At 42.9% G+C, this 26,993-nt stretch overlaps 2 protein-coding genes across 2 annotated transcripts in view; both read left to right on the top strand.

Moving 5' to 3' along the window:
* LOC133447791 (uncharacterized) overlaps positions 1-26,993 on the top strand; it is a 779,477-nt gene that overhangs the window by 111,048 nt on the left and 641,436 nt on the right. The gene's annotated exons all lie outside the window — the stretch shown is intronic.
* The window catches only part of LOC133447427 (palmitoyltransferase ZDHHC5-A-like), a 42,093-nt gene that overhangs the window by 9,862 nt on the left and 5,238 nt on the right, over positions 1-26,993 (top strand). Inside the window, 10 exon segments of the mRNA XM_061726104.1 lie at positions 1,632-3,535; positions 11,604-11,725; positions 13,741-13,898; positions 16,210-16,382; positions 17,216-17,318; positions 18,550-18,641; positions 19,347-19,473; positions 20,371-20,479; positions 21,935-22,044; positions 26,472-26,992. Of these exon segments, the coding sequence (XP_061582088.1) occupies positions 3,372-3,535; positions 11,604-11,725; positions 13,741-13,898; positions 16,210-16,382; positions 17,216-17,318; positions 18,550-18,641; positions 19,347-19,473; positions 20,371-20,479; positions 21,935-22,044; positions 26,472-26,992 (1,679 nt within the window). The 5' untranslated portion in view covers positions 1,632-3,371.

Below are 26,993 nucleotides of genomic sequence, written 5' to 3'. Positions count from 1 at the left end.
CTTATTACAAGCAAAAAAATCTTGTTCCACTGGCAGATTTTTCTACTTATTTCAAGTGAAAATCTACTTGAAACAGGTGAAAATTGTTGTTTTTTTTTTCCAGTGATGAGTCTTGTTTTAAGTGTAATAAGATTTTTTTTACTAAAATGAGACATTTTAACTAGAAATAAGACAAATATTCTTGTTAAGATTTAGAGTTTTTGCAGTGATCCATGTTACTTATCCTGTGAAGGACAGAGTCATATTGATTGAGTGTTTTTTATTGTTGTGTTTTGATGTATTAGATGTAAGCCCAGTGGATATTTCAAGCTTACAGAAGGCTGCATTTAACTGCTGCTATGTCATTCCTGCAGTATTTCTGAAGGTGTTTTGGTCACTGCTATTATTTGTAATATATTATATTATTTGTAATCAGCACAAATTATCTGTCCCCATATGATAAAATCCACCATCCCCCCTGATTTCTTTTTACAACTCGAGTACTGAGCGGGAGTGATAGAAAGCTGATGTTAACCATTCTAAAAACATATTGATTGTCAAGCTGACTTGTGATTGGTCAGAATGAATACTAACAGCTTACACATACTGTGTACATACAACAAACATTTACAGGGAAACAGGTGCACTGCGGCAACCTTTTCCACCTGCAGTTAACTGCTCCCAGTTATATTGTGAGGTTTTGGGCCGTATGGGACTGAAATGGTCACAAGTTTGAGCCCCGACTCAGACACCAGCCATGTGTGCTCCACTGTCTGGTGCAAGGACACTTTTTAAAATCCTGTGAGTCTAGAAAGGATGTCTGTGAACGACCGTAGGTATGATTTGGTGAAGTCAAAGAAAAGAGAAAATAAGTATAACTTAAAAGGAGCAGAGATCTTTAAAAGAAACAAAATTCAGGACAAAATTAATGCAACGTTGTATTTCTGTAAAAGGTAACAGTTTATGGAACAATCTGGATACAGAAGCCAAAGAATGCAAATCAAACATTACATTTAAAAAAATAATAAAAGCCAGTTTGATGAAGAAATATGATAATTAAGTTAAGTGGGTTTTCTTTTTTTTCTTTGAATCAAAAAAGAATATGACTATTTGTGTTTGACAGCTATTTTGTGTTATTTCATAACTTTGTTGTAATTTTTTTTTTTTTTTTTTGGGGGGGGGGTTCTAAATTACATTTATTGGAAAGTGTTTTTTTTTGTTTTTAATTGAGTAATTTGTTTTTTTTTATTACATTAATTGAAATTTGATTACTTAGGAAAAAGGGACAGATAAAATAAGCGTAGTCTTCTTTTTGTTCCCTTTCATTCAAGGAAAGGTTTGTTATTATATTGAACTGTTTATTTTTTCTTTTAATGAATGAAATAAAGAAAGAAGAAAGGTCACATTTTTCAGAAGTAGATAAGACCACTGTTAGTGTAGTGTTATTAAACTGTCACAAGTATAACAAACTTAAGCATATAGAAATGTCGTATTTCCAGCTGCCTTCATCCACCACACTGAAACCAGGGATGGTAATACTGCTGAACAGATTAATGAAGTCATTCATGTTGAATGTCTCATATCTGAAAAGAGCTTTACTGAGGTCAAACATTGATCTAAATGTCTTTCTTTTCTTCTCATCAATGCCCCAGGTGCAGCATCCCGTCCCACCACCAGACTGGATTCCCTTGTTTCATGATGCAGGATGCCCCATCGTATTCTTCTGCGTGTGAACTTTATCCACATAATGTGATCTCCATCCCGCGTGAGCAGAGCAGCGATGGCACCGTGAACACATTCCACCTATAAAGCCACTACTTGCTTCATTTTTGTCGCAGTGGTTTTGAGGCTGTTCTCTCAGAGGGATCGTAGCTGGACGCTGTTATCCAAGCATCAGTGCGCCGTTCAGGGAAAGGAAGTAGGGGGAAGTCCCTGGAGAAGAGGACAGAAAAGAAAACTGCCTATAGCTGTGAGATCTGCAGTTACATAACCACCGGCAATCTCCACCAGCACTCACTTACAGGGAGGAACAGGGAGGAAGACGGAGGAGCAGGGAAACCAGTTGGAGACTGGAGCTGCAGTTCTGAGCATCGCTGGCTGATGAGATCTGCTGCTCCAGCTCCACGTTGCCATCGTATCGACTCTTCAGCAGGTTCACATACATGGATACTAATGGATGGTCTCCCGGATTCTGCCCTTGGTGTTGTGGAAGGAACGATACATTCACTCCCCACTGTTTGCTTCCCAATCCCGTCCCTTGTGCAGCTTGCAGGTGAGGTGGTGTGACGCGGCCACCGGCAGGGTTCAGGGATGCCCCAACACAGGAAAACCCGCCTACTCCATCGGCCTGCGTACAGACTACTCCGTCTAAGAAAAGTCCTGGACTGAAACCCCCCCCCACCCCCTCTTTTTATTCCCTCTTTTTTTGATGCAGAGACCAAAGGGTTGATATTTTTCCCTTTACCAGACTTTTCTCACACTGCCCTGCCATCTTATCTCAGTTACTTAAAACCTTACATGTAATGAACGTTTCACAAGTGCAGACTTGAACTAAGCTGATTGCTGATATCAGAAACTCCCTTTCTCTAATCTGAAAGGGGTGGAAAGCTACAGGGGAAGGAAAACAAAGCTTATTCCCATCATTATCCCAGTCTTCCTCGCCTTTTTTGTTTTTCCTCTTGTGAGTTTGGAAGGCTCTTCCTAGAACAGGTCTACCTCTGCCTACGTTCGTACCTCAGCGTGTCCCCGTCTGACGACAGATCAAGCTGGACCTGTGGGCCTCACATGCTCTTCTGTTCAACTATCAGCTGGGAATCTCTTAGCTTTTACATTCACCAAATCTCTAATGAACTCGGTGTGTTTTAACAAAGAGCTCCATATCAGTTCCTCTTTTTTTCTATGACGTTTTTTTATTGCACTATTAGGATTTTACGTTTCCCTTTTTATTGAAGCTGATTTGAGTTTTTGGGACCCAGTTTGTCCTGCGATGGAAAAGAGCCCATAAGAATGACCTGCGTCTCTTATTTTTTTGTACTTTCAAGCGGATAGACAACTTTAGTTCCCCTCTGTCCACCAGAGATCTGTTTTCTGGCTGATAAAGAAACGGAGGGACTCATAAGCTCCTTGTAATCTCCCACTCGCTCCATCAGAGTTGACTTGAGACAACAAGCTCTCACTCACTCACTCAGTTTGAATGTGACACGGAGGTGTATTTACCTGAAAGAGAGAGACCTCTTCAAGTATTACCCCATCTCCCTTGAGTCCTTTCTCTTCCTGTCCTTGGTGTTCCTCCGTTAGTCAGTCCATCACTCCTAATCCCACACTGGAACACACAATAAGGAATGACGGGTTCCTTAGCCTAGCGGTTGTCGAGCCGGCGCACACAGGAAGTGATGCCAGGTAGCAGTAGTAAGAGCGGAGGGCGAGGTCCATCCTCGTCTCCTCTCCCTCACGCCGTGGTTCCGCCCAGCAGGCCCCTGAGACCCTCGCGCTACGTCCCCGTGTCAGCGGCCACCTTCTTCCTGGTTGGCTCCACCACACTCTTCTTCTGCTTCACGTAAGTTGCAGCACAACATCTGCCGTTTCCTTTGCCGAGATCGCAACCAAAGCAATGTTAGAATCTCCTACATCATCCAATGGTGTCATGTAAACGTGTTTGTTGTTCTAATCTGCTACTGCTACTACCTCTACTGCTAAATATTTAATCACTTTTCCACAGGGGTGAAAGTAAATTAAAGTTCTTGCTGGTACTACGACCCCAACCTTCATGGCTTGTTCTCCTCCCACCACCAGCTTCTTCATCCCTGAACACGCATTACATTTTTTAACGCCTGTACGGTGTAGAAATTATAAACGCAACACTGTGTAGGCCTATAGCAAAAGTTTATTTAAATGGTGTCAATAAATAAAGGCCAGTCCGGACCAAGGATTGTCACAGAATAATTTGTAAATGTTGACAAAACTTTCAAAATCATAACAATTTGTTTTGTTTCAAATTAGAATAAATTTACAGTTAAATTCATCAGCAGCTGAACAGTTAACAAGTCTCTGTCTTTGAATTTTCAGAACATTGGGCACATAAATGAAAGAAGAGATGATGATGAGTAAAATGTCTCAAAATGTCTCTTACAATGTGTGCATTGAAATGGAAGATAACTTCTTAAGCATTTTTTTCATCAAAGCAAAACACTTAAAACATTCTTTAAAAATGTTACTTCAACATTTTTGCCTCTTTTTTCTTTTTTTTTCCCCTGAAATGAGGGATGAAAACCAGTCTTTGTGGTAAATATATAACACTGTATGTCCTACCAAACACAGAATTGAGTCATGGCTGAGCGGTCAGCGTCGCCGTCTTTGGTGCGAGAGATCGAGAGTTTGAGCCCCATTGTATGCGAAGATTATTGTCAGTAATTCGTTTTGGTTTTTTTTCCGGTACTACGTACCGGCACTGAATCTTTTGGTGGTACGGATTACTGGATCGTCCCTGCTTTTCCAATTGTTGCTCTGCTTACTGCCCCCAATCGGTCACCGCCGGTACGACGCGCTCTCCTCATGCACTACGTGAGCGACGTTGCGGTTGGTGGTGCACGCTAACGCAAGCACCAACAGAAAGTATATCTGGGCTCTAAGCTGCTGAGTCGGCTGTATCTGACATCATCACACTACAGGCCACCGATTGGTCGGGGGGTTGGAGTCAGACGTCTGAGTCAGGAGGAGGAAATCAGAGAAAGAGCCGACTCGTGGCAGCGCAAAAGTCTGTTTGGTGATCCAACTCTGAGGTGCAGATGTTCATAAACCTGGTGCTGAGGAGAGAATTAAAAAGGGATCTAGACGGTGATAAGGAACGACCAGATCTACCAGGAGCTCTGTCTCTTCAGAGCTGCTCTTAGCTCCAGCTGACTTTTCAGCAGCGCCGCCGCCGAGACCTTTGTTGCTCCGCCATGTCTTAATTTAATCCCCATCCTCAGTCCCCAGTTTCTGCATGATGCCGGATAGGCCTGTGTTGAAAAAATCAATTTTCCGATTCTTATATTAATTCCTAAAAATAGATTCTTAAGTCTAAAGATTGTTTTTTTTCCCCCATCATTACATTTTCGCCCGGTGAACTTTAATCCCAGTAGTCGGACACACAGTTTGTCATGACACTTCTGAAAAATGCCAGGTGCTTCATGGCAATATGTGTGTGTGGTGACATAATAAATTAGAGAAGCTAAAAGGATTTAACTGCATGAGCTGTTGCAATTTTTCTTTTTTTTCACTTTAAATGGATATTGAAAGGCCTGTTTGAGTTATTTATTTCTTAGTTATTTCACAATAATTATCGTGAAATTATTATTTCACTAGTTATTTTACAGTCATATAATTCAACAGCTCAAAAACCATTTTAAATAACACCTAACCCAAATCAATATCGGATCGAATCCTGATAATTGATTCTGAATCTTAGGAATCTAATTGATTCTTGACATTTGAATGGATCCCCAGCGTTAATGCTGGACCTGCTCGACCACAGGATTGTTCCCAGCAGGATCATCCAAGCGCCCTCTTGGATTATGTAACGATGGATCATATTAACTAACCGAAGTGGGTCAGATGAAACATCTTAACGGCCGGGAGAGTTTCCATGGCTGGAGGAAACCTCAGTTGTCTTTGGGAAATGTTCTCCGTGTAGAATCTGTGGGTCATAAGTCTCCCGGAGGTCCAGGCACCGAGCAGCACGACTACAGTGATGCAGTAACTCTAGCTGTTATTGTTGTTATTTATATGTTTGATTACTTACTTCTACATGTAGATTTTGTGTAACTTTTTGGGGTGAGTTCCCCGATGAGCCCCATGGATGGGTGCAGTAATTAGCCAGCAGGAGATTATTTTATTTATTCAATTTAAGATTACAGGGACAATGCACATTAAAGGAGCATGAGGCAGGATTGAGGCAGGATTTATGAAAAAAAAATTTGTGTACGTTTTAAGTTTTCTAGTAATAATATCAGATGAAGCGTTCCAAACCAAAAAGAATGAGCCCTCTAGTGTATCTCTCCGTTGCCTTGAACAGGCTGTGTGCTGCAAAATGTGCTGCAATTCCGGGCCGGAATTTCCCGCGCTGGGCTGCGGAAGTGACGTCAAATGACGCTGCATTCACGTTCTCCCCGTTCTCCCGTGCCGGCTTCACTGTTGGCTGCAGTACCCCCGACGGCCGTCGTAGCGCTAATGAGTCATTTCTTATTCTTGCCTCGAGCTCCTTTTAATAAACATTTCTGTAAATGATGGTGAACGTGTCAGTGATATCAGGCTGATCCAAACAAGGCAGCTTTAAGGGGCTTTCACATAGAACGCGGTTTGCGCCGCGCCCTCTGCCCGGGTGGGCGCAGACTCGGCGCAGAGCAGGGCGCGTGCATGCGCGCATCGCTTACATATTTGTTGCAAGTTGCCCTGTTTGCAAGTTGCAAGTTTTTCCGGTCTGGCGGCGTTTTCCCACTCGTTTGGACGTACAGTAGCTACAGCTCGGCTTGCAAAATGCATCTGTCCCTGATTCAAAGAAAAGCCTTGGCTTTAGTTCTTCTTCTGAGGAGGAGACGAGCAGCAGCAGCAAGGAGGATATGGGTCCATGAAATCCTCATGAAGACAGGATTTGGGGGAATCCAGGCTCGTTGGAGCTCCAGCTCCATGATGAGCTTCTACTTCAGGCTGAACAGGGAGCAGTTACAGCCTGTTGGGGAGAGTTGGAGCCTCAGGATCAACCAACTTCAGGCTGAACGCCTGGCCTCCCTTCCTCCTTTATATATCTGTCCCTCAAGTTCTTCCATTTTTTCTTCAAGTCATCCACTGTAAATAGTTAAAAACATATTTTATTAAAAAAACCTTTCTGAACTATGTTGTTGTTTTTTTAGCTCATGTCAGTCATCTAGATTTTTAGATATACTGAGTGGACATGTAGTAAAGTATGTGCTTCAGTTTACAAAAGTATTGACACGTGGTCTTTTCCACGGCCTCCGCGGCCTGCGCCCTCTTGCGCGCCGCCGAGCTCGGCAGCAGGGCCTTGGGCTCTTGCGCGGAGGCAGCACATACACAATGAATGGGAAAGCCGGCGGCCGCCGCCGCTGTGCACCCTCTATGTGAAAATCCCTTACTTGTGCAGCACAACAAGGCCAGTCAAGGTGCTTTACCTAATAAATATATGAAGAGAGGAGCAGAGAACAAAGTTACAGTGCAGAGGCAGGGTAAAGCAAAAGTAAAGAGTCGTGACAAGAACTAAACATATCCATAATGATATCTGGGTCTGGTTTGGTCGGGCTGGCTACAATAATTATTTCACTTTGAAAATTCCTTTTTTAGACACAACTTTACATCATATGAAAATGCAAACGCTACTTAAGTCATACTCAGACATCTTTGGTTGATTGCCAAGACGATGCAGCGGGAGCTTCCCGCGCAGGCGCGCGTGACACCAGGTGACGGTCAAGGAGAAGCTGAAGTTGGGGGAGCTGAAAACAAAAAGATACCCAGATAGGAAGAATGAAGTCTGGAAAAATATCAGCAGGTAGTAACTGGAGATCATGTGTGTTGGTCTGATGGATCATCAACGTTTTAGGTTAAGACAGACCATGATTATTCCCGGCGCAGGTAAACAAAATCAATTTCTTTTCAAATCAAATGACAGTAAGATGATGCCTGACCGAATGGCTCTATTTGAACAAGACGGCATTGCTCCTGATGTCCGTGGCAGTTTTTCTGTCTGTTTGTTTCCCAGTCCTTCCGTAGAGGTGGGTAGATGCCATGAGTGCGTCTGACATGTCCCTGCTGTGGCTGCTGTCTCTGTTGCCCCGGCCGGCCCCGGGCACCGCCTGGTCTGGAAATGTTAGTGTGGTGGATTACTGCGTGAACTTTTTTGAAAAGCGAGGAAAGATGGAGAATAGAAAGGGACTTTTGAACGGCCAGTTCACTTTCAAAAAGATGCCAGATGGTTCGCTGGATAAGACTAAAGTTATTTGCATGTTCTGTTGATTTGAAATGAATTACCATGGAAGTACGTCGAGTCTCAAATACCTCTTGCAAGCTAAACACATGGCCGATGCAGAGAGTGCACCCCCGCCCCTCGTCAAAAGCAGACAACGCTGGATAGCAGCTTGCAAAAAAGGCGTATTGATCCCACTTAGTAGGGGAAATTTTTTTAGCCTTTCATTTTCCTCCATATGACGTTAGACATAATTACATGGAAAATTGAACTGACCAAAGCACTTCTTCTACAATGTTTGGGATGCATATGGTTCATTGTTTTACATTGAGCTGCTTAAAAAAACAAGGAATCTTAAGTTAGTCTTTACAAGTGTAAAGTTAGGGACTACATTGTGTTTGTATTTATGAAGGAATGTTACATTCAGGTCAAAATCTTTTTTTTTGTGGAAAGTTGAATAAACATTGGCATAAAGCAGCATATTTACCCTTTCTCATGTTGTTAACAGTATTAAAAACATTTTAAAAAAATACCTAAAGGTAATTTAGAACAGCAAAAAATGTGTGAATAAATGTGCGATTAATATGCGATTAACAGCAAGTTAACTATGGACAACATGCGATTAAAAAAAATAATCGTTTGACAGCCCTAATGAATAAATATACTGTTTATATAGTGTGTGTGTCTGTATGTGCGTGTGTCCAGTGTGGGGGGCAATCGGTTCTGTGCTTGAGATTAGTGAGGAGAAAATAGGCCAACATCTGTCGCCCTGACAAAAGCCCCTCGTCCAGCCCGTCACTCTCCGTCCTGCAGCCGTCCCCACACCAATACACCGGAGCAGAAAATCAATATCCCAGAAATGACTGGGACAGGAAAGTTTACAACAGCATTTAAAAATAGCCCTTCTTTACTGCCTTAGATGCTGGCCAGATTTCATCTGTCATAGCAGAATGTCGTAACAAAAACAATGGTGCAATCCATTTCTTTATTGTCAAACACACAAAAACAAGCCAACATAGTCATATTAGTCATATTTTGGACAGACAGGGCCTCGCGTTTGGTCGCCAACATTAACTTTGAGGAACTTTCCGTTACGAGCGTACACACACTTTTATTTTGTGATTTCTTCAGTTGCTGCCTCTAGTAGCATAAACGAATATGTTTTGGCATATTACATTGTGTCTGTAGATATTAATCTGATGATGGAGTCTTTGTTAGTTCACATTCACACAGAATGATATGGAGCTTCTTGTCTCCTCCTTCAACGCAGCTCCATCGTAGCAGTCTTTACTTTGGAAATACACTTTATTATTTTCACTCGACGCGAGACAATCCTGCTGACCCAACCTGTTCCTACAGCACATGACACCTGTATCCTGTCAAAAGCAGGTTTCTAGAAGTTCCAGGTTGTTCTTATGTTGCTTGGGTGTTTATTAACTGTTTATTTCAATACCTGCTAATGGGATTGGAATTAAAAGCAGGGGTGCGGTCAATAGTGACACTAATATGTTTTAAGGATATGTTAATATCTCCGTAGACTCTCATGCTTAGGGCTGGGAATCGAGAACCGATATTTGGTCAGAAACGCTTCTCAGTGTTTCCATTTCTTGGTCGTTTGAATTGTTTGAACATTTTGTGAACAATTCCCTTTTCAATTCCAGTGAGCAAGAATGACGTCATCATGCATTCAATAGTAAACCCAAGCGATACAAACCCTCGAAAGTCTGATTACATTTCAGTAAAAAAAGACAACAGGGCACCTCACAATACGTTAGAAATAAGTTAATATTTCTTCAAAGGGAGGAAATATACCAACATGCAAAAACATTTTCGCACATAGCATGGAATAACAATAAATGTTGCGTTTTGGATCCGCTACGGACTGACGTCAGTAATTCTCATCCCATCAGCAACGTTAGCATGTCCTTGAATAATAAGACTGCAGGTAACTCATTAACTAACACTGCGTATCATATTAGCGCCATTTGCCTCATTGTTGTCTTTTTTCACAAATGAGAAATAAATATATATATATATATATATATATATATATATATATATATATATATAGATAATAAAGAACCAAATTGTTAAGCAGAATCGGAAATGGATGGGGAATCGTAGAAGTCTTATCAATTCCCATCCCTACTCGTGCTACATTTCCATAGCAACAACAGGTTTTCCTGTCGTTTTCCTGTCAAAATCATCAGTGATTTTGCTCATTCTGAATAAACATTCTTCAAGTTTGAGCACACAAACAAGTTGTGATGAAATCTTCAAGGAAAGTTTAAACCGCACCTATAAGAGCAGGAGGGTGTGATGTCAAGTGCAATTACGGGCATTACTAACTGAATTATTTTGGTCTTAGTAAATGTTATGTTTGATTCAGATTTGATTCATATGGTCCATAGACTGCATACCCCCCCCCCCCCCCCCCAACATGACTTACTCGTGGATGGTGCGAGCGCTCCAGCGCATCACCGTTCCTCGTCTCCGGCATGGTTGAAAGTGTTTAGGGGTAAAGGATGGTGGGATGTTTGCAGCCTCTGGACGATATGTAGACGCTGAAGTTGCTGGTGACCATCTTTGACCCACATAGCAGTATAATCCACAAACTTCAAATATGAGCCTCCTGTGCTGTTGTGCTGATTCCTGGAGACCCGCCGTCATATTAATTCCTAAAAATTGATTCGTATGTCTAAAGATTAATTTTTTTTTTTCCCATCACTACATTTTAACAACTTTAATCCCAGTAGTCACATAATTTAATTCACACATGCGCTGTTGAGCCGTTGCAAATTCTTTCTTTTTTGCACTTAAAATGGATATTGAAAGGAATATTTGAGTTGTTTATTCCTTAGTTATTTATTTCATACAAATAACTTTTGGTATATTTTTTGTTTATGCCCAAAAAAGGAATGTTCTGTTGGACACCAGAATAACTACGGCCATGTTTTTGTATGAAAACATTAAAGTTTTCAGTTATCATTGCTTTATATACTTTCTTGGGGTTAAGTTTGCATAAAATGCTAAAGACCAAATTCTCAAAAATTAGAAACGGAATGTGTTAAATAAAACCGATTTCATACGTCTCTGTTCCCTCCCTGGATCTGTTTGGTAATTCTGACCCACATGATGTTTCTGTTCTTCAGTTCTATCAGCATTCTGGGAGCTGATTGGTCCTTACAGCATCATTAGCTGCAGTACTTGCTGTTGAATCTCAATATAATACTAGTATTAATATGTTGCATAACTACAGTCATATAATTAATTATTAAACAGTTTTAATAACACTAACCCAAATCAATATCGAATCAAATCCTGATAATCGATTCCTAATCCGAATCGATTCTTGACATTTGATGGATCCCCAGCCCTACTGGAGGAATGTGAGTGCTGGGGGGCGCTGGGGGGTCTTACAGGAGGGCTCAGTTGTGCAACTTTCACCTCACCTGCACTAAAGATGAGAAGAACAAGAACAAAAACAAAAACAAAAACAATCTACTTCTGAAATTGCCTTAGGAAGAAATATCTTCTTTTTTTTAAATCTGTCAGCAAAAGCATGGACTTGTCAGTGTGCAGCTTCTCTCCGATCCCAGCTTTGGTTCCTGAACTCCAGCCAGTGTTTTCCATGTTTTAGTGACGGGTGGATGCTCTGTCGTTGATGTTTCAGGTGTCCCTGGCTCTCGGAGAGCTTCTCCGTAGCCGTCCCCATCTACAATGGGCTCATCTTCCTGTTTGTGTTGGCTAACTTCTGCATGGCCACGTTCATGGACCCCGGCATCTTCCCACGAGGTGAGTGAATGCAGGCTGTGTCTCAAGCGGAGAAAAAGGTTTAAAGGGGACCTATTATGGCATCTAATACCTATTTTAAACAGGCCTTGAATGTCTTAAAAACAAGCTTTGAGGGTATGAGATTCCACGTGACCTCTCTCTGCAGGCTCCTCTTACAACACACCCACTTCATAAAGTCCTTTCTCCTGTTAGAGGTACAAGTGGTTTGGTTTCTACACTCTATTGGTTTATTTTGCAACATTCTTACAGACCCTTGGCGTTAGACATGATATGGAGGGCAGCTAACACCTAAGAAGCTATATCTAATGAAAGCAATTGACAATCCAACATGTACTTTCTGTTCTTTAAAAAGGATCAGCAGTTTTTTTCATATGTTTTTTGGGAGTGTTTGCCCCAGTGTCCAGTTTCTGGAAAATAGTAGCATTCAATCTCTCTAAGATGTTTGAAGTGGAGTTGCCTTGTTCACCAGATGCTCTTATTTTAAACCACTTATCTAAGCAAACAACGAGGATTGTTAGCGGGCATTACAGCAGCAAAGGAACTGGTGGCAACCCGGTGGAAACCCCCACATACGTTATCCTTTTACGTAACGACGGGAGCAGAATCTTATTGGCTAGTAGATCCACATCACACTGGACGATCATCCGGGCGGCTGTACAGACACTGCAGAATTTGTTTGCTTTCCTCCTTCTCTGAGTTGTCAGGCTGAGGGGAGACCACTTTATATATGCTAAAGCAAGAAAAAACCTGTTTTTCATAATAGGTCCCCTTTAACACCACAACAATATTTGTCTTCATTGCACAAAGTCCCCCTCACTTTCCTGTAACTGCTCCTCTACACGCATTTTCCATCTGTCTGGGCCCTATCTCAATACTCCCCCTACTTTCTTCCACTAGCCCTCCCTCACTATCACTAGCCCTAAAAAAGAAGGGACAGATTTTAAGGCACGTGAAATCTTCCCAGGGGCCTGTCCCAATACTCCCACTACTACTTTCAGCACCACCCCTAAAATCAGGAAGCTGAGAGCCAAAAGCTGTTTTAATTTCAGCTGTAGCGCTGTTAATATGCCACTTTATTAAGTTTTAATATTTTTTCAGGCGTAAAAGTAACCTTTAAGATCCCCAACCTGGGCTCAGTTTATCCAAATAATGCCTGTTAAGAAATTTGATCCGATGTTTTCGGAGAGGAGAAGAGCCGCCGCCCCCGGGGAGCAGCAGCAGCAGCAGCCCGAGAACAGACGTGATCGCCAGGTCAAACTGCACCGTCGTCCCGGGGACAAACCTGCAGCTCTGTGGAGAATTACCGCTGGCTGAAATAAATCATTTAGGAAGATGTTGGTTTAATAGATGAAATCTAACAGTTGTAGCTACGCCTGTTAAGAAATTTGCTCAGAAAATTTCGGGATTTCTGCCTGCCGGCTCCGGAGCTGATTATGGTTCCACGTTAAATCGACGCAGAGCCCAAAGCTCTGCATTGGTGTAATGCGGGACCATAAATCAGCCTTTATTCCGGTGAGGTTGCCAAAACAGGCAAAAAAGTGATTATGTACATTCACTGAGTGAATATTATGAAAGTAAAATATATATTTCTCGCTAGAAATGTAATCAAAACACATTTTTATGCAGAAACTAACTCAAAATATTGATTTTATTCACTAAAAAATAAGAAATGTCCGCCATGTTTTTTTTTTTGGATTCAGTCCGCAAATGACGACGAAAAGCATTCTGGGAAATTTTTCTAGCCCTCGATCTGTAGGGTGCATCTGAAAACCCTCGCTCTGAAGGGCCGATTCATAACCACTCGCCCTCGTTATGCCCACTCCCCCTAGATGAAAAGAGGAATGGGACACCACTACCCTCACGGGAACGCGCAAAATTTAGGGGAAGGGATGAAAACGAGGGGTAGGGGGGGGATTGGGACAGGCCCTTGACCTCTGCAGTGATTTCAAACTGCAGACGACATTGTAACGTTCCATTATCATGTTCAAGATGGGATGCTTGTGCTTTGTCTGTAGCTGAAGAGGATGAGGACAAGGAGGACGACTTCCGCGCCCCCCTTTACAAGACGGTGGAGATCCGGGGGATCCAGGTCCGGATGAAGTGGTGCTCCACCTGCCGCTTCTACCGGCCGCCGCGCTGCTCCCACTGCTCCGTCTGCGACAACTGTGTGGAGGTGAGGCTGCACTCATGCATCCACCACGTACAGACGTGCTGGTGTGTTCCCTGACCAGGGAGGGGCCCGCAGATGTCCCAGCCCCCTGGGGGGGGGCCTTTACTCTGATTCCCTCCTGGGGCTAAGCTTCTCTTCCTTTCTCTAACTGAGGATTCACACCCAAAGCGTCAAAAATCCCCTGTGGAGGCTCAGGACGCCAGCATTGCGCTGCAACGCCTGTCGACACCTGCAGGGGCGGGGCTTTCCAGCTGCGCTGCAGAACTGGAGGAAGAATGTGCATATAACAGACACATGGATCACACTTTGGGAAGCCTTCTTTATATTTTAGCGTTATTTCTGCATAGATATGAGTGAGTTTGATGCTCCTTAACCAGGTTGGTCCTGGATCAACATCAACCATCATCGTTGGTCCCGGTGAAGCTGCAGTCTGTCTGCGGTGAACACTGACACACCGGGTCGGAGCGGATTAGGACATATTGTTTAAACTGTGCTTTGTGATTAATAAGCACTTTTTTTAAAATTATTTTGCGTTTGATCGATGTAGCAAATAAAATCGTTGGGACCATCCAGCTCCTTAACCATCAGTTATTGTTTCACATGAGCAGTTCAGGTAAAAACATTTAGTTCAGGTAAAAACATTTAGTTCAGGTAAAAACATTTAGTTCAGGTAAAAACGGCAGTCAGATCAGCAAAAATGTCAGTTTGCTGGATGAAATATATTAATTCCTGATAAAATAAGTTTGTTAGTGCACAGCTCTGCTCATGTGTGCATGTGAATGAGTGTACGTTTGTGTCTACATGAAAGTACAATCGGCATTGAGAGTTCTCGCTTCGGGAATCCCGGTCTGTGATTGGACGCTGCCTCGACGTCGCCGCTGCTCATTTGCATAAAGTTCTGATTTTTCAACTTCAAATTGACGCTCTGGACGCCTCCAACACGCTGCTCCCTACCCCTCGACCCCTCTTGCAGTGAGCTTTTCATAGAAAATGAATGGCAGCCGGCCATTTTTGGTGTGAATCCACGGGTGTCATGATTAAATTTAAATCCTAAAAGCACTGCCAAGCAGTCCTTGTTCCTGCTGCTCTTGACATTTTCTCCCACATTTTCTCTTTGACAATTTTCTATCTCAATTTAGTCATCTGAAAATGAATACATGGGCCCTGAAGGACAGCAGCTCCTGTGACGGAGCAGCACACACTGTCTCACGTGTCTAGATTTCCTAAACTCATGAACGTTTCCTTGTTCCCCACCTGCACAACCAGCAGCTGCAGCAGCTGACTGGTGAAAGGTTTGAGGTGAGTTTTCAGAAATGAAAATTCGATCTCATTACACAATCCAAGAGGGAACAACTGTGCATGAATCGGCCCAGTTATTAAAAAAAAAAAGACACTTAAGCAGGTAGACGCAAAGGGAAAACACCATGTCAAAGACAGAAAATGGCTTTTCCCAGATAGGAAGTTGATGAAGGACAAAGATCTCCGAAGTAACGCCGAGGTTTTCTCCTCAACAAGGAATGGTTGGAAGTAATTTAGTGTATATGGTACGGGCTTCCTACAGCTTGGAAAAGTCATGGAATGGGAAAATGGAAAAATGCAAAGGTTTTGAAAATGTCTAACTGTTGTTTGTGGAAACACTTAACACCTCTGTATAGTGTGTTTCAACCGCTAAGTGAATATCTGGACAGAAACTGATTACATCTAAGTTTCCAATAATAAAAGTGATTTCAGCAGATATAATAAAGCGGCTGCCCGCCCCTTTAATCTGATTGGTTTATGAGTAAATCGTCCCCCACGTGGGGTGCGCTCTTATGATTGACTGAAACAAAGGAAGATATCTGATTGGTTGCAGATCCTTCCGTGTTAAAAAAAAAGACATTTGTGGATTGAGGCAAGTCAGGGGAGTCTAAGAAGTCACACACAAATGCAGTGAAGTCCACAGACCAGCAACCTTTTGTAAATGAGGTTATATTTGTGTGTGCATGAGAAATACATTTGTGTATCGTGTCCTACGCACGTGTGAATTGTTCTGTGATTTGCAAATCCTCCCGTGCATTTGTGGATCGGTCTGTGCATTTGTCACTTTTGAGACTGTTCTAGCTCCATACATTTCTGCAGTAATTTGATGCTGCCAGGGTGTACAAACAGAACAGCGCACAAGTCTGAGGCAGTCTTGTTTCCGTGTCCTGCTGCACTGCTACTCCTGACCCTAAATGATTTGATTGTGTCTCACAGAACAGCAGCGGAACAGATCCCTCACCTGTAGACTGTTTTACGGTCTCTGCCGTGTCTTAATGAGTCTCTCCCGTTGCAGGACTTTGACCACCACTGTCCCTGGGTGAACAACTGCATCGGCAGGAGGAACTACCGCTACTTCTTCCTCTTCCTGCTGTCGCTCACGGCTCACATCATGGCCGTGTTCGGCTTCGGCCTGCTCTTCATCCTGTACCACCGGCAGAACATCGACCGCCTGCACGCCATCGTCACGTATCCTTCACTGTCAGCGCCGGGGGGCGTTGTCGTCCACTCCTGACAGCCGCTGACGTGGACAGGGGTTTCCCTTTTGAATGGACCGAGGCAGCGGCCACAGTTACATGATGTTTTTTAATTCGGAATTAATTATTCCGAATTAAATCATTCCGAATTAAACTATTTTAATTCAGAGTTTACATGGAAATGGTAATTCCAAATTGAGGTTTACATAGAAAACATGTTTGTTCGGTTTTATCCAATTCCTCTCCAGGTCTGGGGGTTGGGAAGGTTCTGATTGGATAGGGGGCGGACCGGAAGTTACGTCTACTGGAAGAAAAAACTAACTTACTCGATTAGCAAGAACATGGAGGACCACGTTATTAGCATCTTTTTTGGATTTGTTTTGATTTTATTTTTCAAGCGACATCATGTGGATGATTTTCTTTCTTGTGCTGAGGAGGGGGGAGATAGAAGACCGAGCTTTTGCACGACCACCGTTTACTGCCATCTTGAAATTTTGTTTGGAAAACAAGCCCAGCGCAGAATATAAGCTTCATGACGGGCAAGAGAACGGGCAGCGCAGAAAGACCGGAATTCATTTAAAGCGGAATGAGTGTAGACATGATCACAGAATTATTCGGATTTAAAATCAGAATAAACCAGCCACTTACTTCGGAATTAAGTTTAATTCGGAATGGCCATTTTCATTTGGAATGAGGTGTTTACATGGTAATTTTTACTCATTTTAAATGGGATTTAATTTAAATTGTGAATGAATTCTGAATGAAACTCCCCCTGTAAACCCTGATTGTGTGCTGCGTGTATGACCCTTGACCCCCGTGCTCCAGGCTGGCCGTCATGTGTGTCGCAGGCCTGTTCTTCATTCCTGTTGCCGGCCTCACCGGCTTCCACGTGGTGCTGGTGGCCAGAGGAAGGACCACCAACGAACAGGTAGGAACCATGTTTCAGTGTGGAAGAGATATATGGACAAAAGATATGTTGTTTTTCCCTAGTTGCTGTTTTTAATCGTTTTATTCTCTTTTCTGCCATGTCTTGACTTTTTATCCCTTTTATCTCTTATCTTGATTTTATTATTTCTGTTTCCTTTTAATTATCAAACCGTAGAACTTTTAGATTTTCAGTAATGTAAAGTGCATTATAAATAAAATGTAGTAGTATTATTATTATTATTATTATTATTAGGGCTAGAGCACTTACAGTGCGAAGGCCTTATTGTATCTGTAGGAGTTTTCGTGGTTTTTATTTTTCTTCCGACGAAATGAGGGCCTTTTTGCCCCCCATAAACGTGCCCCAAAAGTCACCAAATTTTGCACCAAGCCAGGCCTGGCGAAAAATTTTATATTCAATGGTTTGCATTAATGGCCGTGGCCTAATGGCTCAACAGCGCCCCCTAGAAAACTTTGTGCCTCAAGCCCCACAATTCAGTTTGACGTACATGCACGAAAATCGCTACACACCTGTATCATGTCGCAACTTAAAGAAAAGTCTTTTGGCGCCATGGCCGAAACCCAACAGGAAGTCGGCCATTTTCAATTAATGGTGTAATTTTGGCGCAATTTGTGCCATTTCTTCGGCCGTTAATGCGGCCCGAACCGTAACGTGCACCCAGGTGTGTTATACATCAAAATGTGCGTCTCCATCCTGCGACGACGCACATTACTTTTCTCAGTCAAAAGCGTTACCGTGGCACGCTAGATGCCAAAAAGCGCGCCCACCCTTCATCTGATTGGTCCATATTTGATAGTTCCTACTTTCTGCCATAACTTTTGAATGGTTTGATATAGAGAGTCATGGGTGGTGTCATCGGACTTAGTTTTGAGTCCTTGATCTTTATGGGTGAAAAATTGCACGCGCGAGGGCCCATTCATCGCTGCTTGCAGCTTTAATTATTATTATTATTATTATTATTATTATTATTATTATTATTATGGACATCCAAAGCCATCCTGCAAATAAGGCCGAGACAGCCTAGCTAAGCTTTACAAATGTATCTTTCAGATTAGAGTGATATGTCAAGATGGACAATGTTATTAAGATGGCTCCATCCTTTATTATTACAGGATTCTTTTTTTTTGGTTATGAATGAGTTTTTCTTGGAGGTGAAGGAGTGGTCTCTGTGGAAGAGTCAGTCTGCATCACTCTGTTCTCTCTCTCTGCTCAGGTAACGGGGAAGTTCCGGGGCGGCGTCAACCCCTTCACCAACGGCTGCTGGAACAACGTCTCTCACGTTCTCTGCAGCTCCCAGGCTCCCAGGTGCTTCATCTTTCTTTCTGTCTTTGGTAAAAGCTGCTTTGCTCAGGTCCCTGTTTTACAAGCGTCACGCTGCTTAAAGATCCTGGGACTTTAGCTCTTTGGCAAGGCAAGTTTATTTGTAGAGCAATTCAACACAAGGTAATTCATAGTGGTTTACGTCAACATTAAAAGCGGCAAGACACAATTAAACAATAAATAACAAATTAGATTAAATAAAATGATAAGAAAATAGATAAAATATAAAAAGCACAAGTTGTTAAAAAGTAAGGGCAGTAGAGTCCAGCAGGTACATGTCATTCTTACAATGGCAAGAATTACGTTTCTATACGGTCAAAAAGTACAAAGACCGGGTCAAACAGTATTACAAAACTAATCTTTGCCGATTCGTGCAGTGAATTAAACCAATTTGACAATTCTACGTCACAATTCCTGCATTTAGGGCTTATCCATAACTTTGCGCGATTTTCAAAAATCATAAGTATTTAATTTAAGAGTACGCTTAAATAACAAATAAAATGATAAGAAAAGAGGTAAAATAATTAAAAGCACAAGTTGTTAAAAAGTAAGGTCAGTAGAGTCCAGCAGGTAAGTATTTACTTTAAGAGTACGCTTTGTTCTCCAGTCATTTGCTGTCGGAAGTGTTTGACATGTGCAGAGTGCGTGAGCAGTGGTTGGTGTTGACGTCCTGGTGTCTCTTCTCTGCAGGTATCTGGGCAGGAAGAAGTGTGTGCAGACGGTGAGCGTGCAGCCTCCGTTCCTGCGGCCGCAGCTGACAGAAGCCCAGCTGGCTGCCAAGATCCTGGACAACGGCATCCAGGGAGACCTGCACCGGGTAAGAGCAGCAGGCCGGGGTACGGCCCATCACGCCTCTGCACTCACCTGCTGGGATCGTCATCAGCAGTCACATGTCCCACCATCGTGCTGTGCTTCTAATTCAAATCAGTGCTTGATAAGTTTGCATATAAGCAGCTCCAGACGGCGTTTAAAACCATCCCTTCACCCATAAACACGACCTGCAGTCAGCTGCTCTCAACATGCACTACTCTTTATTTCATGTAGAAAACTGAGTCTGCACTGTGGCTGCTTGGTTTTTATGTCATCATTTATCTAAATGTTTGGGTTTTTTTTACAATATTTTTATAAATTTTTCACTTTTACAAGTAAAGAATGGATACATAATATGATCCACGGAAATAACAAGCAAAACAGACAAACAAACAGCTCAGATCCATATAATTAATACCCTGGTTACAGTAAAAATGTACGGTATGACCAGTCAAGGAAATCCCTGCAACGTGATATTAGAGACATCAGGCTCTACATAGTTCAAGTAAGGCTACTAAACTTTATAGAATTGGTCTGTTTTTGAGTGTAATATACATGTAAGATTCTCTAATGGCACCAGATCAAACACCACTCTTTGCCAGCCTTTTATCTAAATAATGTTAATAAAGTTATGTAAAGAAATGTTTTAAGGTACAACAAAGACATAAAATCCATTTGATCAGTAGGATTATTAAATGCAGATACTGAGTAGAAAGTGATGGTGAGGAGGAAAAGCAGGTTGATCCGTAAACTCTAACTCTCTGCTGGCCGCCACTTCAACCAGCACCCTTTGCTGTTTTTACACAAAAAAAGGTTTTATGGGCAAAGGAAAGAGAGTGTGTGTATGTACCGGTACTCTGAAATGATGCTGTAAGAGTCTTGACATGTGCCTCCTTCCTCCCAGTCCAAGTCCAGTCTGGAGATGATGGAGAGTCAGTCGTGTGATGCGGAGCCGCCTCCTCCTCCCAAACCGGAGCTGCGCTACCCGGGAATCACCCGGGGAACCACGGAGGGTAACGGCTCCTTTCTAAAACTACTCTGTTCCAGGAGACCTGGGCTTTACACAAACTCTTCCTTTTGGTTCACACACGCACACACACACACGCACACACACACACACACACACACACACACACACACACACACACACACACACACACACACACACACACACACACACACACTAGTACGGAAGAGTATCAGGGCCATGGAGTAGAAAAAATATTTGAGATGGGAAGATTTTTTTTTTATTGTGCATTTCGAGAAAAAAGTCGAAATGTCGAGATTAATGTTGAAATACAATTCAAAGTAAAAATTTCGTGAATAAAGTCGAAATTTTGCTTTTTTTCTCAACATTTCAACTTTATTTATATACTTTATTATTATTAAAATTTTTGACTTTCGACTTTTTTCTCGAAATTGTACTTCAAAATTAATCTCGACATTTCAACTTTTTTCTTGACATTTCGACTTTATTCTTGTCATTTCGACTTTTTTCTTGACATTTCGACTTTTTTCTTGACATTTCAACTTTATTCTCGACATTTCGACTTTATTCTCGACATTTCGACTTTATTCTCGACGTGCATAATGAAAAAAAAACCTTCCTCTAAAATATTATTTTTATTTTTCTCCTGCCTGGCCCTAATGCTCTTCCGTACACTAGTGATGCACCGAATGTTCGGTAACCGAAATTGTTCGGCCGAAAATAGCAAAAAAAACACTTTCGGTGTTCGGTGGAATAAGTGGGGAAAAAACCGAACCATTAATAACGGCGTGTTTAGATCAAACAGTGAACAGCGTGGAGTGAGGGCGAGCGTGTTAATGCAGCAAACATGTCAACAGTGTGAAGTCTTTCAAAGTGGCTGAGAAGGAAACAAGAATGGCTGTTTGCAAGCTGGATTTGGGAAAGCCAGAGGAGATATGGGAGCATTTTTTTTGTTTTAAGGCCTATTTTACAATTTTTCAGCAGTCAGTTATAGGCCTAATGTAAACTCAAAGATGGCCCAAAAAATGTATTTAGCTAATTTATTTATTTTAAGTTATTGTGCTTTGTTAGTATAATGTCTGAGGGGAAATTAAAAAAAATTTTCAGTTGTTCATGTTCAATAAATATTTCTACCTTGTAATTTTGTAAAAAAAAAATTCTTTGAAAAGCATGACTAAACCACATTTATTTGATTTATGCAATGGTGAAAAAATTGGCAAAATAAATGAAAAACTGCGAAGAACCATTGTCCAGTATGTTATTCGGGCAAGTGTTTACTATTATGTTCCATTTCGGCCAAAAGTTTTCATTTCGGTGCATCACTAACACACACACACACACACACACACACACACACACACACACACACACACACACACACACACACACACACACACACACACACACACACACACACACACACACACACACACTCAGCATCTTTGTGTTTAATTGCTAATGGATTGTGTTGATCCTGCAGAGTGCAGTCTGCTGAACAAAGCCCCCCCCACGCCCACCATGTACAAATACCGGCCCACCTACAGTCCCGGCAAGAACCACACAGCGCTCACACACGCTTATGCAAACCAGGTAAAGCTCTCACACACACACACACACACACACACACACACACACACATGTACTAGAGGAGTGCTGCATGTACGTTTCTGTTCCATTTTCCCAGCTTCTGCTTCTTTATCACTTCAATCTAATCATCTCCATTTTTTCCTTTGGTTTCCTGTTGGCCGTCTTGGTTTGGTTTCTCAGTGGCTTACTGTTGATCAGTATCAGTAAGTGATTATTTTGAAAGCTTTTTTCTCCTTATCTTTGCTTTTGAACTTAGTTTCCTGTCCCTGTCTGTTTTTGCTGGACACAGGTCAAATACTGACTGAACCCTAACCCTGCCACAAATACTCCAAACTGGGATCAAATGGAAGTAAAAGGCTAAAAGAAAAGAGGGATTCATTTTTAATCATATCAGTGGGTTGTAAGAGAACAGGAAGTGAATTCCTGGTTCTAGTTATTAGTATTTGTTCCTGTGTCTTGTCCAGATCCTCCCAAACCAACACAAATAATCACTTTGTCCTCCCTCATTTCTCTGCAGTGACTTTATCTCCATTTCTGTATTTCTTTCCTTCCATTGCGACGTCATAGTGAGTTTTGTAGTTTCCCTCCCAGTCTTTGAGAGACAGTTGTAGCTTTGTAACTCTGATGAGACTTGCCTGAGTTGTGTTCCTGTAATGTCCCACGGTGAATGAATTCTCCTTTTCCAAGTGGAGTCCAGTGGCGGCCGGTCAGTAGAGGGCGCTAGAGCGCCATCCAATCAAGAGATGGAAAAATAAAAAACATGATGCAAATAATTATTAAAAGGTGTTATTTCAGTATGTAGGTGACTGTCAATAGTAATTAAATGTTATTTAAATATTTATTTGGTTCCAAAATGTTTTTTTTTTTATTTAAGCTCTCCAACATTTGATAAGCACGTGACCTGAGGATCTCTTTTAATTGGTTTGAATTAGATTTGTAAAGGGACGCAGAAACTCAGATATCAGCAACGAATCAGCGATCAGTATCGTGACTCGTAGGATTTGTTTTTAATAATTTAAATTCCAGACAGAACAATGGAAATGTTAATGTTATAAACCCAAACCAGGAAGAAAAAAACAATATAAAATAACAGTGGACTTGATGATAAACCCCTACTTTATGTTCACTTTTCTTTTTCCACTGCACCAGAACTGAACTGCTTCACTAAAACTTAGGACCAATAAGACAATGTTGGATGGTCACATTTTTCAGAATTAAAGGACCAAAATATTATTTTCTACCTTTCTTTTTCCCCCATTGTACCAAGCTTGTACCTAACCGGGACTTCTGTGTACCGTTACACCCCGATTGATGCCAAGGTAGATTGCACCACCCAATAATGTTTAGCACCCGCCGCCCCTGGTGGAGTCGTTGGATAGGTAACCTTTGCTACACTGCTGTTGTAAATACATGTGACTCCATGTTGAGCCCCGTGTGCTGTAGACCTCAATAAACCTCAGTAAACATCAGTAAACATTAAAGGCAGCTTATCTCCACAGCTAACCTCACAAGCTCCTAAAAGAACTGGTGGATTCAGGCTTCAGCATCTGCCCAGAACTCAGGAAGACATTCATCTTCCAGTACGAGGCTCAATTCAGTCTCCACAAACTTTCCTCAACAACATAATCATCTGTGTCCAGTGTTGTTGCTGTAATCGGATTACTGCGGTGTCTCCACTGCTTTAACATGCATTCCCTTTATTCTGAAAGAAGGCATATACATATAAGGACAGATGTTACAGCTGCTGAGGGACACACAGACGGAACAATAACTTTCAAATGTAACAAACCCATTGTTTGAATTTACAATGGAAGACAGAAAACATGAAAGCGGTTGTGGCCCCCCGTGTCCAGTCCCCTCTTGGCTCATGGTGTCCCAGGGTCTCGCTGCCACCAGGGGGCGCCGCGGTCCCACCAGCCCAGCCCTCGCCCTGGGCCCGTCAGGTAACGAGGACGGGCCCAGCTTTTACATTTTAAACAGGACAAATCCAGTCATGTGAGAAGGGCTTAAACAGAAGCAGAAACTAGTTTCTCTTCTTGAAATATTCAGAACTATAGAGGGTTTGCATTGACGACACTTTCCCACTGGACCCCCCCCTTACTCACACTGAGTGGCAGAAATGGCTGCAACTAGTGGAGAAGACGGGATAACAGCCGATTATGGGCTTTTGACAGTTGGACTTGACAGTGACCCGTACAGTTACCCCAAGAACCAGTGGTCCATGGACATTAATATTTGGTACAGTTACCCCAAGAACCAGTGGTCCATGGACATTAATATTTGGTACAGTTACCAAGAACCAGTGGTCCATGGACATTAATATTTGGACACAAATCCAGTTTCCTGATATTTATATGAACTTAATTTCTACGCCGGGGAAATACACAAAGCAAAGCTTGAAGGCTTACAAAAGTCTTAACGCTTGGTCCGACTTCAAGGCAGGATTTGTTGTAGAAATTAAAGTGATGAGGATACCGAACTTTATGATTTAACCGTTTAACGTTAGCTACCCAAAAATCCAACATTACCTGATACAAAATGGGAACCTGCAAATCCACGTTTCAGTTCCTGGAATCCAGTTGTTTCTGTGAATTGCAGCGATCCATTTGTCTCTTAAAGGGGACCTATTATTGCATCTAATTTATACAGGCCTTGAATGTCTTAAAAACAAGCTTTTGATTTTTTTGCTAAATAAATTAGAAATTCAGCCTCTGAGCCATGTCTTTATCTTCCCATTCTCTAGCCTCATTATCTATGCAGGATTCTGAGTGGGCGGGGCTATAATAATGAGGCTCTGTGCTGATTGGCTGCCTGAATGACGCGTAGCAGGGGAGGGCACAAATGTTGGTTCTTACAACCAACAACTGGGGCAATTCGCATGTCTAGCTCGAACAGACGCCATCACGATACACCGCTACGAAAAAATGGCGGAAGCTCCGGCCGGCGGAGTTAGTTGTTTTTGTTGTTGTTCCGGCCAGAGTTAGTTGTGGGCGTGGTTTCACGCATCGCTCCGGTCGCTCCTTAACACTGCAGAATTTGGATGCTTTCCTCCTTCTCTGAGTTGGCAGGCTGATGGGAGACCACTTTATACAGTATATGTTAAAGCAAGAGAAAACCTGTTTTTCATAATAGGTCCCCTTTAAGCTTATTTTTCAGCAGTCTGTAAAACGATAACTCCGATTTCTTGCTAAATCTATGAGTACAGTCGAGCGCACAACAGCTCTTTCCCATTTTAGATTCAGATTCAGATTCAGAGAAACTTTATTCATCCCCGAGGGGCAATTCAGGACAACTTTTCAATGGCGACTCCAAACAGACGAATTTGTGATCAATTCCCGCCAAGCCGAGCTTCCAACTTCTCCAAGGTCTTCTCCATCTTGCCAATGAGCTCAAGGACCGCCGCCAGCCTGCGATTCTGTTCAAGAATTGCATCCAGCTTGCGGCCCTGCTCCCCCAGCGTTAAAGTCAAAGTGTTAGTCGCAGCGCTTATCCTTTCAGTCATGTCAGGCAGCTCGGAGAGAGCCAAAGCAGCTGTCGACGACTTACGCGTTTGTCGATAGACGAGGAATCCCCCCGCTCCAATTAGGAGAAATCCTGCTATCATAAATCCAATTATGAAGGCATCTTCAACGTCCGCGACAGACAGTATCGCCAGGCACAACAGTTTCCAATGTTTCCAGGAATCCATTGAATATCCCGCAAAAAATGTCCCATCGGGGCAAGAGGGCTCCCTTACCCCCTGACTTCTCGTCGCAAAAATGTGGTCGATTGTGCTGAGAGACCAGTTAATCAATTCCATGATTGTAGAGTTTCAGAGGAGTGAAAAGAAGAGACTCTGAAGACGAGACAGGACAAAAAGCAGTAGCAGGGCAGATAGATAAGGGACAGGAGCAGAGAAGCGTCCGCCTTCGCCGAGAGCCAGAAGAGATGTTTTCCAGTTTCTCAAACTGAAAGTCTACGCTGCCACTCAGTCTTTCTGACACTCAGTCTTTCTGACACTCAGTGGGCGAAACCCGCTGTGAAGTCTCCTCTGTGACGTCATGCTGATTCCCTCTATAGAGGGAGTAGACTGTTGTAAAAAGGTTTTTTTTTAACAAAATCTTTATTGATTTTTTTTTCTTTTTTTTTTTTTAATTCACACCCAGGATATTATTATAAAGGAAATTTCACAACAACTTTTGACTTAACAGTCTTAACCCCCTTTTCTGTGTTCTGTTGTGAATAAAAACTATGGCTTGATGAGATCTGTAAACAATTTCTTTGTTTTGCACCCCAGACCTTTTGAACCAGTTTGTTTCCACTAACGTGTAAAGAACCAGAGCTTTGGGGAGGTTTAGACTTCCTTTTGGTGTTTTTCCACTAGTACCTACTCACCCGCTCAGCTCCTTGTTTGTATCCCTCTCACTGCTCTCTCTCTTCTCCTCCTCCAGTTGAGTCGGGGGGAGAGTGTTGGCAGCGCCCGGGACTCGTCCTCCTCCACCTCCTCCCTCCTCCAGGCCAGCCAGCAGCCCGGGTTCCGCTCCCAGCCCAGCCTGGACCGGAGGGAGGTGGGGGGGGCCGCCGGTGAGAGGAGGGAGGTGGGGGGCGCCGGCATCCCCGGCTACTCCCTGGGCGGGCGCTCGTACCCGTCCTTCACGGACCCCAGCGTCCTCTCAGCGGTGACGTCGCGCTCCTCCAGCTCCACGCACACCTCGGCCGGCGCCGAGGCCACCACCGCCTCCACCAGCTTCAAGAGCTTAGCCAATCAGACGCCCCCGCCGCAGCCCCCCGGCAACGGCAGCCTGTCCTACGACAGCTTGCTGGCAGAGGACTGTGAGAAGGGGGGGGCCCCTGGGGGTTCCTCTGGGAGACCCTGTACCCCGGCAGGAGGCTACCAGTCCCCCCGGCAGCAGCAGCGCTCCTCGCACCACCACCACCACCCCTTCCTGCACCGCTCCTCCTCCTCCTCCTCC

The sequence above is a fragment of the Cololabis saira genome, chromosome 1 (assembly GCF_033807715.1).
Source record: "Cololabis saira isolate AMF1-May2022 chromosome 1, fColSai1.1, whole genome shotgun sequence".
Taxonomy (NCBI): Eukaryota; Metazoa; Chordata; class Actinopteri; order Beloniformes; family Belonidae; genus Cololabis; species Cololabis saira.
This window is presented reverse-complemented; position numbering and strand designations above follow the sequence as displayed.